We start from the raw sequence: 18,455 nt of genomic DNA on the forward strand, positions 1-18,455 counted from the left end.
ATTCAGAGTACACAATAAATCACATAGAAGACAAACATTGTACAAATCCCCCTTTTAATTGTTTAAATTTCATTATATATAAATACACATTTACAGATCATTTTTGTCCATGAAAGACATCATGGTGAATAATGAATGACATAATGAAAGCATTGACAAAATTACAATCATCAATCATATTATTAGTGGCCGAGTCCCCATAGTCCCATGTTCTATAGGGGAGTGATGACATGGGGACAGCCCTGGCCTTACACTCAAAGCAGATATACACTTACTGTCTGCCTGCATGTTACTGTAGACCAGAGCTATGGTGGCCTAGCCAGTTAAGACATTGCCTAGCTCCTCTGTCAACCAGCTGAGACAGCCTAGCTCCTCTGTCAACCAGTTAAGACATAGCCTAGCTCCTCTGTCAACCAGTTGAGACAGCCTAGCTCCTCTGTCAACCAGATGAGACATAGCCTAGCTCCTCTGTCAACCAGTTAAGACATAGCCTAGCTCCTCTGTCAACCAGTTAAGACATAGCCTAGCTCCTCTGTCAACCAGTTGAGACAGCCTAGCTCCTCTGTCAACCAGATGAGACATAGCCTAGCTCCTCTGTCAACCAGATGAGACATAGCCTAGCTCCTCTGTCAACCAGTTAAGACAGCCTAGCTCCTCTGTCAACCAGTTAAGACAGCCTAGCTCCTCTGTCAACCAGTTAAGACAGCCTAGCTCCTCTGTCAACCAGTTAAGACAGCCTAGCTCCTCTGTCAACCAGTTAAGACAGCCTAGCTCCTCTGTCAACCAGTTAAGACAGCCTAGCTTCTCTGTCAACCAGTTGAGACAGCCTAGCTCCTCTGTCAACCAGTTAAGACAGCCTAGCTCCTCTGTCAACCAGTTGCTCCTTGGTAAGGACCACGTTGGCTAGCCTAGGGTTCGCTCTTCCCAACTGTCTGTCAATGTGTTTTATTAAAACAGCTCTTTCGGTTTGACATAAAAAAATAAATAAAGGACAATGTACATCATTTAAATGGGGTTGATTCTTAAAACATTTCCCATTCATAGGGATTCTCAAATAATGTTATTTGCATGTGACAAGTGGTTGTGATTATTATTATTTACAGCAGATAAGGATCACCAGAATAAATATATTCCTCCTCTCTGAGCCCTGGGGCCAGATACTGTACTGTTATGTTTATTATGGTTTGTGAAAACACAACCAACAGTCTGAAATTTCAGGTGGGTTTTAGCTGTTAACTTATTGATATGAAGAGGTGAGAAAAGGGGCAATAATTCCAGTAACAAAATGATGCTGCTGATAGATCATTTCTATGTAAACACTCAGGAGAGAGCTACAAAAGATAAAATGGCTGCTTGACATCATTTGATGACATAATTTTAGTTTGCTTATCTTCAGGGTGTTTCTTCAGCCAAAACACAAGGTGGTTAAACGCCATGTACTAGCCCCTCTTCAGGAAACACAGAACGCCCTTTTCAAATTACAAACCACAAAAAAAAAAAAAAAACTGGGAGGGGGATGAATGACTGACTGACCTCAGCACTACAATGACCAAACCAACAACGATTTTGTACAATGCTACACACACACACACACACACGCACGCACACACACACACCTGGGACTGACTGACTTTCAATGACAATATGACATTAATTCACTTCACTGTTTTCACTATTCTGATTACACAAGATTGAGAAACCTCTGACTGCACCCCAGGGTTATAAAGAGAGCTGTACTTAAGTACAGGTAAACTGCTGGTTGGGCGATCTTTACAGATCCTAACCCTGCTGTGGGACATTGTATCATCTCATCACTGAGACTAGTAGTCGTGCCTCTTCAGCCCATAAAACAATAAACATGGCAATCAGTCCACCAAAACCCCATGGAAAACAACCTGGTGTGTTACTTCTTAAAAGTCAAATCAACATATGAAAAGTCTAATATTCGGTGATGGGATATCTCTGTAGGCAGTACAATGAACAAAGCAGTCATCTAGGATGTGGCATAGCATGGTCTTTAGTGGCTAGGTCAAACAGACCCCTACAGTACATACCCACTCCCCTGTATCTCCATGTTACATCAGACTATGAGGAGAATGCAAAGCAAAACCACCATTTGAGATGGGAAACGTTTGATAAGTCGTTTGGTTGCAGTTAGCTGGCTGTAGTCAGTAGTCAGTTCCACCCAATACAGAGTGCATTGTACTGACTGTGGGTTTCAGTAAGCACTTGGCTGGACCCATGTTAGCCAACAGTCCATTGGAAATGATCATTTACCCACTTCACAGGTTTCAGAAGTGCATAATAGACCCAAATACATACATGCACCTCAATTAAACAATCCTCTGAGGTTGGCTCTAGTGGCATGAGGAGAAACGTCTCTTTGGGAGCTGACTGTTGAACACATGGAGTGAGTGGCATCTAGTTTGGCTTTGGTCGAACTAACATAATTATGACAGTTAGCAATTCAATTAAACAATCAACACATTTTTCTTGTTTTATCCACCCGACATTTTCACTGTTCTTGAATGTCTACTGTATCCAGCCCCACTCTTGGGTCTCTTTCAGGTGGTGGTGGAGGGGAGATCCCTGGTTGTGTGGCATACTACTGTAGGTGCACCTGCAGCTGGCGGTATCGCTGGCAGTGGTGGGGTGGTGGCTGTAGTACAGGGGTGTGGATGTATGGGGTATGTATTTGCCAATGCTGTACAATAGGGGCATGCAGTTACAATGAAGCACATGCAATCTGTTTGGGAGCCTTTACTTCCTCTGATCCATGCTTTAGTCTCCGGGGAGGTGGAATGCTTGGCTCAGGCCATTTAAAACTCCGACTGAACTTAAAAAGAGAGAGTCTCCAATCCCACAGCGTTCTAACAGAGACAAGAGAGAGAAAGGGGGATAGATGAGGGAGGATAGAAATGGAGGGATGAAATGGAGGGATAGAGTGTTCCAATCCTCAGTTTGGTGGATAGACAGACACATATCATGTCAGAAGGAGTCCTGGTCTCTTGGCAGCCTGCCGCTCATGTCCATTAAGTTAGATCTGTACCACAGTATGGGGGGTTGACTAGCTGGCTGGTTGACTGGCACTAGTGACGGTTGGCCTGGTTGGCTGCTGGGGGCTCCAGTGTGGGGCCACAGGGGCCTGGCCGTGCCCGCCGTAAGGGAGGGCTCCAGCGGGTAGATGGGGCTGGGAGGGAAGGGTCACTGCTGGGGCTTGGAGGTGGGCTGGCTGGCTGCAGGCTGGGAGGTCTCTGGAACCTCGATGGCGATGGAATGTGGCTGGATCACAATAGGGGCACGAGGACCTGCAGGAAGACATTGAACTGTGTCAGACTCACTGGGGAAAATAATAACCCTCAATAGAGAAAAGTTAGCCAAGTGTCCCATGCCATAACGAGTAGGTAAAGGACTAGGCTACATATAGGCTATGTGCTCTATGAATGAATTTAGCTTCTGCATTCTCTAGGGTTTGTATGATACTGAAGGTCAAATTCTGAAGTCAAATGAAGAACTAACAGGCATGTACAGACAGGTAACAATGATCCCAATGCATTTCACACGTCAATGGCAATGACTTTGTAAACATATCAGGGTTCTGTAGATATAGACTAATGATGACCTGATGCCAATGAGGAAGACAATGCAGAAACATCCCAATAGGAACATCTGTCCAGATTGAGGTTCATGAACACAGTACAACTGAGGCTACAAGGGTATTTACAAGCTGGAAGCATGACAGTCTACACAACATCTCTGTAAACCCTTTTGACGGGAAGCTTCCAACTCATCTAGCTTTGTTGCAATAAATCCTGTTATCAAAAAAATCCAGCAAGTAATAGCCTGTTGTCTCAACTAGAAGCAATTCACATGGGAAGGTATTATTAGCAGGAGGCATGACCTAAAATTGGGCCCTTGTTTAACTGTTCTCAGGTGTAACCGGTCCTGAAATATTGAAAGCTCCACGAGGGTCATGTTCAGTAGGTGGAAAATGTTTTGAAACAAGGACGTGCTACCTGAGCGTGTCCAGTAAGGATACAGATTTTTGTTTTCCATCACAAAACGTTTCGCTACGGTGTGCCCTACTGAACATGACCAAGTGTGTACCATGAACCTACCTGCCCTTCCCTGGCGATGCTCATCCACACTGTCACTTTCCTTATAGAGGACATCATCCATATGCAGCATAGAGGGAGAGCACAGAGCACTGCTTAGAAAGCACTTGTACTATTAGTTGGCTACTACCCCTACTATATCAGATTACAATATAATGATAGTAATAATATAGGACTATCTCAACATCATTATATAGCCATAGTCTCTTGAAGCTTCCAGCTATCACTTTGGTAATTCTAAAGAGAGACTCATAGACTGACATGTCAACAGGCATCATGGTGTTGAACAAACAGAGCACCAACAGAGAGGATGGCGCTGAGGAAGTAGGTGTGAGGTGAGATGACAAACACATATGGCCGGATGTGACAGGACAGCAGTGACTCGTCTTAGGGGTATTGGTCTCTAGATCAGTGACAGATCTCAAATTAATCGATTTTAAATGCAGGCTGTAAACACAAGAAATGTGGATTAAGTCAAGGGGTATAAGTACTTTCTAAAGGTAATGTACCTCCACAAAAGGCCCCAGGGGGATCAAAGGGTTGTGTTAGCATGACAAACGGACTGTGCTTTTAGCACATATCCACAGGCTAGGTTTTCAACTAACCAGCCTGACATTATATTGATGTTTTTAATATGAATAGACGGCTACTGTTAATTGAAGGCATCTAATGTATTGTGGGTTGAGTGAGTACTTGGCTGCTGTGGGGCCCTGTTTTGTCTTGTGAAGTTAACTTGTTACATCCAATTAAAATGCCTAAAGCCGGTAGTACACAACACAATTCGGGCACCGATTTAGCTTTTCCAGATGAGATTGGAGACAAAATCCTCATTGTTGCCTACTCGGGGCACTCGGCTGTCACCGACGCTCGTTTAATGTGAGCGGGTCAGAGACGCAATCTGAGGGCTACCGATCTCGTCTTGGAGCAGCCCCAGACATCTCAATATTTTCAAACATGTTGGAATTTATTGGCACATTTGCAATGTTTTTGTAGTGTGCAACAACAAGTTTTGAGACCGGTGATCAGCAAAAGCCAATGAGCGCTCGCCAAAGAAACCAGTGAGACGATGACATTGTTTCGTGTCACCCAGAAGTTGTAGACTCTTTCGAGCAGGGGCCATGACTACTAGGATGCGTTTGTACTTGCCTTAAACCAAAGCGTCAACTCGTTTCAGCTCTGAAGTTCACAAGCAATAGAAATTTCAACTCTTGTTTGTCATGCGTCAATGTCTGACAGAAAACGTTTGAGACTGCTTTGAGCCACAGCTCATTTTGGCTACGTTAACAATCTAATCACATCATTGTTTTCGCGAGACTACGAGGTGGTATGGAGAATCCTCACGACCAAGTGAAGACTCTTGTAGTGTGTGACCCCCTTGTCTGTACCAGATGGTTTATTCTGAACACCACCATATTGGCAAGACAAGAAACTACAGGAAAGACGTTCGTTTAACATGCGAGGCTCAGCGATGTTTGGATTTTGAAAGTCGTAGTGCACACCCGGCATAAGCGTCTCTGTGGTCTTACTGATAAAGTAATGGGATACCGGGCATAGATTAGGCTATAGTTTAATGACCATAAACCATGCCTAATTAATAAAGAGATTACATCCACTTTATCACCAAGGCAGAAAATAGTTACTACAGATACATTCACGATGGACCAAACACAGACAAAATACTGATCAATTAACTGAAATGATTGTTATTGAGTTGCTCCATCCATAGCAAAATTAGGTCCACTACATTATAAATACACAGAAGGCAAGCTCATACATGCAGCCATGCTCAAAACATTCTGAAGCAACAGCCATGACATCATGCAACTCAACACTGACAGGCAAACAGAATGGATGGTTAATGAGTCAGTCAAACAGCTGAACATAGTACAAAGGCACCGTGTGTCACTATGAGCAAACACAGTCTGGTGAAACGGGTTGGTCTGGGGCGTGGCAACGTGCACAGGAAGCGGGACGGATGGACACGATGCAGCTGGGTTGAGTACAGCAAGTACATTAGGGAGACGGGGGGCTTACGAGTCATTTAGACTCCGGCAACGTTTCGCCTGGGTTCTCAGCAGCCACTGGCCTGGTCAGGTTGTCAACCACTGGATTGGCAGGGTCTAGGCTGTTGGCAGGGTCTATGCAGTTGGCAGGGCCTAGGCTGATGCTCTCAGCCACAGGACTCGTTACAGCTATAGGTACGGCTACAGGTATGGGCTGCACAATGATTACCGTGTCACCTGGTGGATGAAAACACAAACGTACAGAAACACCTTTCTGTAAGAATGAGATAAACCAGGCCTACTCATTGGGCCAGAGTATACTGATATGTTATCCCCACACCCATACTGCCCTGAGGCTGTTAGCTTGTCATGTTTGGTTTGGTTTTCAGTTACTGTAAATGAAGCGCAGTTCCTGTTTTTGTGTGATACGGTGAGGAGATTATTCATATCATCTAGGTATTCGCCTGAACATGTTATGAATATCTCTGAAACCAATAGCATTGTCATTTTGCTTATAAAGCCTTATACTGAAAGTTCAAATGGTGTCATAGTCACTTGGGCTAAGGGTCGTGACTATGGGGTCACCATGGTCACTCCTCAGAACAAAAAACAAGACCATTAGGAGTCTAGTCCTTGGGACTGTTTTCTATTGAGTGATCTGCTGTGTGAAGAGGCAACATGAGTGAAGGAGCTGAGAGTCCTGTCCTCAGACCAACCAGTTAAGGACACGACACAAGAGGCCGAGGCAGAGAGCATCCTCTGAGATCTGACAGGATTACATGCATCTTCCTCATCTCGCCTCTGTCCCAGCCCCTGTCCCTGTTCTGGGGACCACTGATGGGAGAGGATAAAACAAAGAGCTTCTTGTTGGGCTTGAAATGTTGGAAGAAAAGAAACACTGTTGACATCTCTACCTGTTAATGTCGACATGTTATTGCACACTGTTCTGACACTGCATCCATAGCTTTTACACATCCAAAAATACCAAACAACAACATTATATTATATTACCCATTCTGGTAAAGGAGCATTGTGATACAATGCACATTTCTGCACTAGCAGACAATAAATTATCATCATCTAATTTACTGAGACTGAGAAGAGTGATAATTATAATTTCAACATGGTAGAAAAAATATTTAAATAAATGTCAGAGCTAGGGCTATAACTGGATAATGTCCTCATGACATGAACCAGCAGTCTCTCAGTCAGAGTATGAGTAACTATAAATACCTGCACATCAAGGTAATCTAAGGGCTAGCCTGCAGCCTCTACCTCCTGTGCAGGACCAGGTGCTGTAGACCCAGAGTCCTGCCTAGCTGGAGTAGACACTGGTGCCCCCCCCCCTCCATTCCCTCATCCCCTCCTCCCCATCCCTGTTTGGCTGCTCTGGCCCCATCTGTGCTCTGCTGTTTCCCTGCCTCTCCTCCCTCTTCTTTCTCCCTCTGAAAGGAAGTGACAGCGTTAAGTCAGGCTGAAAAACCGACATCTGCGAGGCGGCCTGTCGCTGAGGTAGTGTGTAGGGGCGCCAGGACCCAGGAGAAGGGCCAACACAAAAGGATTGGGGGGCACACTGTATTTATCCTGTTACCCTCCTCATGAGCTCTATCCCACCTATAGTAGTCTATACTATACAATAGAAAAATGGCTATGTGCACTAGCATAGTTAGTTTATTACCCAATGCCAAACAGTCCCCGGCCTACCTACTAGCGCCCAAAACATTCTACCGCATACTACCTGCCACCAACCCAAAATCCCCCCCGCCATTTAAAAACTCCCCTGTCCCCTCCCAGCGTGGTCTCACCTCTGTCCGTCTCAGCTTTGATCTGGGCCTCCAGGTCCTCTGGGTCCACGTACTGGTAGTGATCATCCTCCTCCGGCGGCTTGCACTTCCCACAGCAGAAACAGCAGCAGCAACAGCAGCAGCAGCAGGAGAAGACGGTGCAGCACACAGCCATGGTCTGCAGCACAAGGGCATAACACAAACACACAGCATTATCAGTATGGAACTTCTCCCGATCACATATACCCAGCCGGGACAGTCACCCGCTGTCTTCCTGCTCGCAGGAGAACTTATGTCTAGCCTCAGATCTACAGGGTGATCCAGTGAGAGAAGCTAGGGGATATCAGCAGCAGAGACAGTGAAATACATGTGGATGCTCTCAATAATCCTACTGTACCAAGCATTTCTAGGGTATATATAAGTGGAGTGGTTTTGTTTCTCCCTGAAATGTTCCTTTGCTTTGTAGGTAAAAGAGTGAGGTTTGTGAGACAGTCGGTGGATCTTCATCACTGCATCTAGACCTCTCTACTTACTCTACTCAGCATCTGAGTGACTGAGCACAACTACACAGAACACAATTCTAAATAAAGACTGCTTTGCAACCGGAGCCATCTGTCTGACTGAAACAGAAAAACACAGTACACTGACAGGTTCAGAGGGAGGTAACTATGAGACTTGTCAAAGCAATTATACACAAATACTTATATACTGTCAATGTACTCCCAACAGGGATTACAGTAGGCTGTCTAATGCATGGAGAAGACAGTACTAGACAGTGAATTCTATCCATAACAATGTCTAATAAAATCCCAGTAGCTCTTAGTGTGATGAGTGATGTTGCTGTGAAAGAAGTCCAGTCAGTATGTCATCACTAAGACAGTCAGCTGGGAGAGCGGGGCTACTCACTCCCACTGTCGGAGGTTACAGCACTACTGACTACACCCCGGATAACCTAATATATTACCCTGTACGACTAAAGGTGGTCTGGAGGGTTATGAGGTACTCTCTCTCTCACCTTAAACCACCACTTGGACATGAGGAAGTAGTATTTAACGCTCTCCTCTCCAAACTGCTCGGACACATAGAGGCCCATGGAGCCGTACTCGTCGTAGATCCTCCTCTTGCCATCATCGTTCAGGATGGAGTTGGCGTTGTTGATCTCTTTAAACTTATCTGCAGCCTCTGGGTTGTCTGGGTTCTTGTCTGGGTGGTACTTCAACGCTAGTTTCCTGTAAATAGATGGACGGATGAATAAATTCATCTCAGTCCACACCACCACATACACATTTCACAAAACCCAATCCTATAAAGAGCTTATACCTCATTAAAAGTAATTGTTCTTTGTCTGATGGACCAACTCCTGAATAAAGCTGATCATTAACTTGCTCCGGGGAAATGGAGAAACAGGCTTACAGGTTATGTGGCTATAACGACCAGAGACAGGCTGAGAGTTACCTGTAGGCTCTCTTGACGTCCTCAGCGGAAGCTCCTTTCTCCAGGCCGAGCACCTTGTACAAGCTCTCCCCTGTGGTGGACATCTTCCTCTGGGGGCCTGGCCGGTTTGGCTCAGTTGCGCCTGTGCCTGTCGTGGCCATGGCTGAAGTCTGCCAAGATATACAGTCACACAGGAGGTTAGCACTAAGTCACACACACAAAGTGTGGAACTGAGTAGGTTGTCACTGTAGCAATAGAGACAAACACCCTGCAGTATTTACCTGACCTGTTCTTAAATCTTGACATTATTTGCCCAAGTAGTAACTACATGTGTATGTGTGTACTGTCTGTAGCCATAATCATCACAGTATTATAGCCTGGTAGACAGACACAGATGTTGTGACATTGCTTTGCCTAGAACACCATAGGGAACTGGAACAGCTCTGCCTAGAATATCCCATCTCATAAACCCAATGTCAATACAAGGATACTAATAAAAAAAGTATGAACCAGCAAAACACAAGGATATAGCATTCAGCACTGGCTGGGTTTATGTTTAAACAATTTCTGCACACATACAGTGCCTTGCGAAAGTATTCGGCCCCCTTGAACTTTGCGACCTTTTGCCACATTTCAGGCTTCAAACATAAAGATATAAAACTGCATTTTTTTGTGAAGAATCAACAACAAGTGGGACACAATCATGAAGTGGAACGACATTTATTGGATATTTCAAACGTTTTTTAACAAATCAAAAACTGAAAAATTGGGCGTGCAAAATTATTCAGCCCCTTTACTTTCAGTGCAGCAAACTCTCTCCAGAAGTTCAGTGAGGATCTCTGAATGATCCAATGTTGACCTAAATGACTAATGATGATAAATACAATCCACCTGTGTGTAATCAAGTCTCCGTATAAATGCACCTGCACTGTGATAGTCTCAGAGGTCCGTTAAAAGCGCAGAGAGCATCATGAAGAACAAGGCAGGTCCGAGGCAGGTCCGAGATACTGTTGTGAAGAAGTTTAAAGCCGGATTTGGATACAAAGAGATTTCCCAAGCTTTAAACATCCCAAGGAGCACTGTGCAAGCGATAATATTGAAATGGAAGGAGTATCAGACCACTGCAAATCTACCAAGACCTGGCCGTCCCTCTAAACTTTCAGCTCATACAAGGAGAAGACTGATCAGAGATGCAGCCAAGAGGCCCATGATCACTCTGGATGAACTGCAGAGATCTACAGCTGAGGTGGGAGACTCTATCCATAGGACAACAATCAGTCGTATATTGCACAAATCTGCCTTTATGGAAGAGTGGCAAGAAGAAAGCTATTTCTTAAAGATATCCATAAAAAGTGTTGTTTAAAGTTTGCCACAAGCCACCTGGGAGACACACCAAACATGTGGAAGAAGGTGCTCTGGTCAGATGAAACCAAAATGGAACTGTTTGGCTACAATGCAAAACGTTATGTTTGGCGTAAAAGCAACACAGCTGAACACACCATCCCCACTGTCAAACATGGTGGTGGCAGCATCATGGTTTGGGCCTGCTTTTCTTCAGCAGGGACAGGGAAGATGGTTAAAATTGAGGGAAGATGGATGGAGCCAAATATAGGACCATTCTGGAAGAAAACCTGATGGAGTCTGCAAAAGACCTGAGACTGGGACGGAGATTTGTCTTCCAACAAGACAATGATCCAAAACATAAAGCAAAATCTACAATGGAATGGTTCAAAAATAAACATATCCAGGTGTTAGAATGGCCAAGTCAAAGTCCAGACCTGAATCCAATCGAGAATCTGTGGAAAGAACTGAAAACTGCTGTTCACAAATGCTCTCCATCCAACCTCACTGAGCTTGAGCTGTTTTGCAAGGAGGAATGGGACAAAATTTCAGTCTCTCGATGTGCAAAACTGATAGAGACATTCCCCAAGCGACTTACAGCTGTAATCGCAGCAAAAGGTGGCGCTACAAAGTATTAACTTAAGGGGGCTGAATAATTTTGCACGCCCAATTTTTCAGTTTTTGATTTGTTAAAAAAGTTTGAAATATCCAATAAATGTCATTCCACTTCATGATTGTGTCCCACTTGTTGTTGATTCTTCACAAAAAAAATACAGTTTTATATCTTTATGTTTGAAGCCTGAAATGTGGCAAAAGGTCGCAAAGTTCAAGGGGGCCGAATACTTTCGCAAGACACTGTATGTAAGAACTGGGCCTACACACAACCCTTACAAATCCTTTTAAACCACAATACACTTAGCGCAGATGAATTTGGGATTAAGCTCCAAGACTGCGTGTACTGAAGTGCAGTAGCATGTGTTAAACATGAATAATGCATCACAACTGTGGAACCTCCATCTAAAATCCCTGTGATTAAAACAAAGCAGAAGGCCAGCAGTGAGACTCCAACGCTCCACACAGCCCCACATTCTGCTGAACAGGACAATAGCCCTGCTGTGGCACACACACACCACATCACACTCAGCCACGCACACTGTGACTACTGGTGACTAGTAATGCCCTGGGCAGGCCTGAGCTAAAGGCGATTACATTTTGCTGATCTTGCACAGATTACTCACACAAGTCAACACAGGGCAATCCTAGACTGGCCCTGGAGAGATGGGCCTGAACAGCCAGCACTGCACAGAGACAGGCTTAGGAGGCTTGGCTGGGGAGGAACCTGTAGTCTACAGGTTGTTGCAAGGGGGAACAGTAAATGGTGGCAAAAGGCTACAAGCAGTAGCAGAGTAGCAGTAAACTACACAACCTGCCCATTTCCCTTTGATTCCCTTCAGGCTGGTGTTGTCCCAATACTGAGAAGGTGGTCTCTGTAATTACATTTGTCTTACATTGGAACTGGTCAATCTCCAAGTCAAGGATTTCTATCTGCTTAACAACCACCAAACCTTACTCACACACTTCCAAAGCTTGGACAAGCAGAAACATTTAGCCAGCAAAGCTTGTGTTCGACCATTAATTACCTCTGCTATCCAGCCTGTCTGTCGGCCATTCACACAAACTGTTCACACCCCTCTTATTGGTTGAGAGAGTTTCGCAGGTTTAAAGCTCGTTTCCTGCAATTCCACACATTTTGTCATGGGGTGCAATGAAAATGTTGCAGTTTAAAGCAAATTTTCTTGCAATTCTATACATTTTGCCATGTCTAATGTGTATTCATGTGATATTAGAGTGACAATATACAACAATATCTATGGGCTAAAAAAATAATAAAAAAATACATTAAAAAATGGACTAGTAGATCTGGACATTTCTGACAAGTTATAAATAGTTCTCTTAGGTATACAATGGCTAACATGACAAGAGGAACTGATGATACACTACCCAATTTAGAAATTGTACCGTGTGCCTTCTACTACTACGACTTTCAAGAGTAAGTTTAAAGCCGGACTGAGTTCCTTTAAAATTTAATAATAATAATAATAATAATAATAATAAGGGCCCCACAGTTTGGGAACCGCTGTCCTAAGGGAGAAAAACTGAAGGCACCTTTTCAATAACACACAGATCCCTTGATTCCTGGAAGAGATGTGACATGATGTGTGTTTATGATTATGCTTTGGTTATGGTCATTACACTGTTTCTGGGTTATAAAATGTAGGCCAGCAAGTAAGGCCAAGTGGTTTTTCCCTGTGTGTTCCACACTGGCACATGTCAAACGTTGTGAAACAGAGTAAAATGTGTGCATCCAGGTAGGTTTGGGTTGTATCGAGATTTCCATATGGTCTTCTCTCGTACCGGGAATTACTGTATTACCGGCATAGCACACAAGGGGGCACTAAAAATGCATAAAAAGCCCATTGGGCCTCTATTACCAGAATGCTAACAGAATTAGCAAAAACAAATAGTGAAATCAGACGCCGTTAGCTGAAAGCTAAAGAGCAAAAAAATAGAAAAAACAAATTGCAAAGACAAGCAAATCAAGCTCAAAGTTATTCAAGCATCGCTAGTAACTGGAATGGAAGGAAGAGCAGCATGTGTACACAGAGCAGATAGGAGAAGAAAGAAGGAGAAAGAAAAAAACACTAGTAGGAAGCATAGGGAAAAATAGCAGTTGTACAGATAACTCATCCAGAGCTCGTGGACTTCTGGCAGAAAGCCATTATATGATGGCAAACATTTACTAGTGAATTGCATACGAGTGTAACTTCATCACCTTGTGCGCCGCAAAACAGAGACTCGTCAATAGATCTAGAATGCTATGGACTCACCAGCTCGCTTTCTCCTGTTGTGCTGTTTACAAACACGTGGCTGGCTCAACTGTTCTGGAGAACTATGGTAAGTATCATAATTTTAAATAATGTGACAGGTGAAATAAAGAACGCAATCTGCTTTATCTCCTAAGGTATTGCACAAGTTGACTGCAGGTAATAACTTAAAAGTAGCTACAAATATTTAAATTATGTGAAAAACTTCAAATAAATAGTTTCGACAGTATTGAAAAACCATCCTGTGTCTTTTCCAAATAAAACGGTCTTCGGTATACCGCAAGAGGCTTCTGTGGGTTAGCGAGAGTAGACATGGCCCAGCACCTGTCAAAGCCACCATTTGACACTCTGGAAAAGACGGCAAGCCCGGGAGCACTTCTAGCTTGGGTGTGAAACGGTCTGGTCACAGGCTCTGACAAGCGCTACCTAATAGGCTAGTCCATCACACAGGCTCTGACAAGCTTTACCTAGTCGGCTAGTCCCTGGCCTGGCTACACCATCTCTTCTCTTACCTAGCTGAGACTGAGCCAAGGGAACCCCTGGCTATGATGATACACAGGCAAGGCCGGGTGCGTGAGTTGGTCTTCATACTCAACATGTCATCAGGGTTCATGACCCCTGACAGGTCACCCCTGATGTGGAACTTTCTCACACTAATATGCAAAAATGCCTAAATAAAGCACAAAGACTGGATTAATGGAAGAAGAGTGATTTATCTAAGACTAACTAACTATTTAATTGACCCTACTTGTTAAATATATCAACAAGTCAGAGATGGAAAGATCAAACAAATTTGAAGAACAGCCACTGTGATCATGTGACAGCCAAATTATCTTAATGTGAAAGAGAAAACACAGAGAGGCAGCAGCACTCAAGCAGCCTACTGTCAGTGCTGGGCTTAATCAAGGGTATTTTGCATTCTTCTGCAATCCCCTTGTTTCTCACAGAAGGCCATTTCTTTGTTGCCTTTTCAAGTGATTCAAGAGCCGAATGTTGTTCTTACCGAACTTTCATAAACATCCAAGGGATGAGAGCTGCTTCAGGACATTTAGAAACAACTACTTCCGTACCTTGTCAATGGAAAATGATCATATCTGATTTTATTTGCCACCATAAACTTTAACAACAACAACCTCTGATTTAAGGTTGAAACCTGAGATATATAAAATACAAGTCTCTAGGCATAGAACATTGCTACAATGTTAAACATGCTTCAGTGGGGGGTAAGGACAACTCAATGACCAAGACAAGTAGTAGGACAGACTAGCATTTCAACATCTAACCTGCACCTCTGCTCATAACCAGAGTATAAACTAGGCCAAACCGACCCAAAAACTGGAACTGGGCTTGACTAACTTTTTTTTGCCACTTGTCTTTTGGACTTGTAAAACAGATATTTGTTCACTTGTCCCAAAAAAATTATATCGTTGTATAGTGCAAGTAACCACTTATTTTACTATAGTGAAAAATACAAAAATTTAGGCTACACGCTTCCTATTGGCTTCTTTGCATATTCAAACCGGTATTAAAATACAACACTGCCTCTTTAAGGCTCTCCTGGAGGATGGTTGGCCACCCTTTCAACATTACAACTAAATACGTTTGTAATTTTGTATGTCTACCATTCAAAACAGACTCCGGGACGACAGATCCAAAATTCATACAACCACCGCACATAAACACATTCAAAAAAGCAATGAGGCTGATGCAACAGATCAGAACGTATATCATAAAATGTTGATAAAGTGGTATTTCTTCATATTATATGTTCAACAATACGCACACGGTTCTAGGCTATTATCCAACGTTCCAAATTCTATTAGGGGAAACATCACTCAAAAGCGCACAGCAATCGCGAGCGGTTTAACGTGATAGAGCAGCCCCAAAGGCCGGCAGATGGCGATATTGAGTTAATCTTACCGTCCAAACGCATTCTTTGCAGCTGGCAATACACTCATATCCCCGGTGGAACGGTTCATCCCTAAAACATTCTCCATTCCGGCTGCAAAAGCTTTGATTTCCTCAAATGTATTCAATGCGTGAAGGCGTGATAAAAACCAGGGAAATATGCGTACTTTCCTTACGTAACAATTATGTTTTCAGCAGTCGGTTGTTTTAGCAGTCCACTGAATGTGGGGTACAATATCAGGAAGTAGCATTCCTTGGCATTAGCATGGTGGTAAAAAATGGTGTTTCAAAAGAAAATCAGATTATTTTTCCTGTATTTTTCCCCGCGTTCTCGTTCTCGCCATTAAATAAAGTTGAGGAAATCAAAACCTTTGCAGTCTGAAATTAGAATGTTTCAGGCACAAACCAGTCCACGGGGGATACAAGTGTATTGAAGGTTGCACACAGTACAATGCGTTTGGACGGTAAAATGAACTCTCAATATCGCCATCTGACGACCTTTGGGCTAGTGACGGAGATGAAAATATACATTTGAAATTAAGAATGCGAAATCTAAAGATGCATCAACTAGCATGAGTTACTGATAGACTAGGATCATGTATTTGGCTGCTGGACAATAAAATAAAGTTGATTTAAAAACCAACAGAACATGAGAAACGTGCTGGTTTCAATGGCATATTAAGTGTTTATAAAATATTTCCCTCAACATTTCTATAGACGTATTTGGCTAGGCTACTTTGAAACAAGGTAAGACATGCTTTAGAAAATAACAAAAAAAGTATAGGTTTTAAACTAGGTTTATGGAATAAATAGTTTTAAAATGCTGACCGCCTCTGCTCAAATTCAAAGTGGGTGATGTGCGGTGCGTTTACTGGCATTTCGCCTCTATATGTCATTAAAAGTCTCATTAAAGTTGGCCTACATTTTCTGGCACTTCATGTCAGCATTGGTTTGGACATGAGGCTGTAGCCAATATGCATAGGCTATCACCTACACCAGGATTTCCCAAACTCTGTCCTGCCCCCCCTTTTTATTTATGTACATTAAAAAAATAGACTAATATTATTCCAATGTTGTCCTCTGATCGGTGTAATTGTTTGATATTGTAATGTGTGATTTTTTTGTGTGTCACTTGTCCATTTGAACAATTTTAATCTATAGTCTTGTCGGATGGACAAAAGGACCAGCTTTAATGTCGAGCCCTGTGGGGAATTGTGTAATTGCTGGCTGCTACAAATACTTGATGCAAAATTGACATAATCCATGACTAATCTGTAAAATACCACACCAGGATTTTGCTATGACACCTCACATTTGACCTCACAACAGCTGGGCCAAAAGGGATTTGGAAGACTGACATCATGGCGGTAAAATATCTACATTAACCATCACCAACCTATACTAGTTATGTTGACCTAAGGCAAAAACAGGAACCGTTTGAGCCATCTATTCTATGACAGGAGATTGAAGAAACACACCGTATCTACGTGTTGCTATGACACACATGGCAGTGAGGGCTGGCAAGGGTGTGATCAAAATAAAAGACAATACATTATGCAATAGCTAGCTCACACGAGATGAAACCCGATAGCTGTAGCTACAGATTAGCGATTGCGATAGAATAATCCATGCAATCATAATTGTTTCTTATATAGTAAGGAACGTAGGGTTTTTATAGTTTGTTGGGTGTCTTGTAACCACTGCTGTGTCCTTGTACAATATAACGTTATAAAGACATTCCATGGTCCTTGCACAACCATAATCCCTTGCTAATCTCCACATGGATAATTACTTTCCATTTTACATCGTCTTTTCCCCATGCAAGAAGAATCTAACGTTGGCTAACTAGCTACATATGCAGTGCTAGGTAGAAAGCTACAGTAACGTGAACTAGTAACGACACTGCAATTATCTTTGCACCTAGCTATTGTGGCGTTTGCTCGAGATATGCAGATGCTAGTTAGCTAAAATAACCCAGGCACTGGCCAAAATGTTTTACTAACGAAACTAGCTGTCAATGAATGTTGTCAATAACATTTGGGGAGCCGCAATTGTACCGTTAGCTGGCTATTAGCCAACTATTTAAAAAATATTAACGCTTTTAAGGTTTTTGGTTAGTAATGAGAAGCTGGTGGATAAACTGATACTTCAAAATGTGTTTCAACTGCAAAAGTCGACGGGCTGCTCAGCTGACCGTCACGACCGCTAATTTAGCCAACTAACGTTAGCGACGCTGATGTCAGAATTAGTTAACCATGCATTTTCACTCTAATAAATGTTCCCTGAAACAAGCGTGCGTCCAAACAACGTATTTAACCAACCCAATATCAATCTGCAAACGCATGCCAGAGTAGTTTGTAACGTTACAGCCTAACGCAACGATGTCCGTGGGATTCTGGACTGTCCTCGCGACCAGACCCCACACTTGCTCGCTGGCTCAGTAGCTAGCCAACACCGACTGGTGTAGCTTGAAAAAAATAAGCTCTCGTGGCTCAGGTTAGGGCGACTTTACGACGTATCTTACCTTGTGCAAATTGGAAGAGGTATATTTCGCTGTGGCATAGAGGCATCCACTTTGTATGTCAAGATTGCCAGACAATGTGTCAATGTATCCGCCCCTCCTAAAAATGCTAGCTACTACAGTTTCAGTACCATTAGCCCCAGTGGACAAGGGACGTCTGATTGCTTCTGAGACGAGGGCTTCAACCAATGAACAGCGTCTTCATATCCTTACACAAATTTGGCGCTTGTGAAATTCACGTTAAATTTTATTTTTTTAAATGTTTTTTTCTACCTACTGTAATTCTGTGTTCTATGAAAACTATACAATTGTAACCAACGATGATTGAGCCAGGTTTGTTGGTCGGTCTCGTGTTGGACCACCACTATTGTGCTGCCATCTAGTGTTTGAAGACAACTGGGTAGAAGCCCTAGGCAGAACCACAGTCACACGAGAATAGCTTTATTTTCAGAGGTTAATGGAAT

General features: G+C 43.1%; 1 protein-coding gene across 4 annotated transcripts; it reads right to left on the reverse strand.

The window, feature by feature from the left end:
- Positions 1–37: 37 nt before the first annotated feature.
- Positions 38–18,345, reverse strand: LOC110529650 (dnaJ homolog subfamily C member 5). Of its 4 annotated transcripts, XM_021612048.2 has the most exons (7): positions 17,995–18,345; positions 9,358–9,506; positions 8,918–9,131; positions 7,924–8,080; positions 6,150–6,355; positions 4,119–4,158; positions 38–3,308 (listed from the first exon to the last, which is right to left on the reverse strand). In XM_021612048.2, exons 2-5 carry the CDS (start codon positions 9,495–9,497, stop codon positions 6,153–6,155), a joined length of 714 nt encoding a protein of 237 aa, XP_021467723.1. In that variant the 5' UTR covers positions 9,498–9,506; positions 17,995–18,345; the 3' UTR covers positions 38–3,308; positions 4,119–4,158; positions 6,150–6,152. The 4 variants fall into 4 exon arrangements, with proteins under 4 accessions (XP_021467723.1, XP_036840989.1, XP_036840987.1 ...); XM_036985094.1 differs by lacking the exon at positions 6,150–6,355; XM_036985092.1 differs by lacking the exon at positions 4,119–4,158.
- Positions 18,346–18,455: the final 110 nt, after the last annotated feature.

Source organism: Oncorhynchus mykiss, chromosome 8, assembly GCF_013265735.2.
Source record: "Oncorhynchus mykiss isolate Arlee chromosome 8, USDA_OmykA_1.1, whole genome shotgun sequence".
In the NCBI taxonomy this organism is placed as follows: Eukaryota; Metazoa; Chordata; class Actinopteri; order Salmoniformes; family Salmonidae; genus Oncorhynchus; species Oncorhynchus mykiss.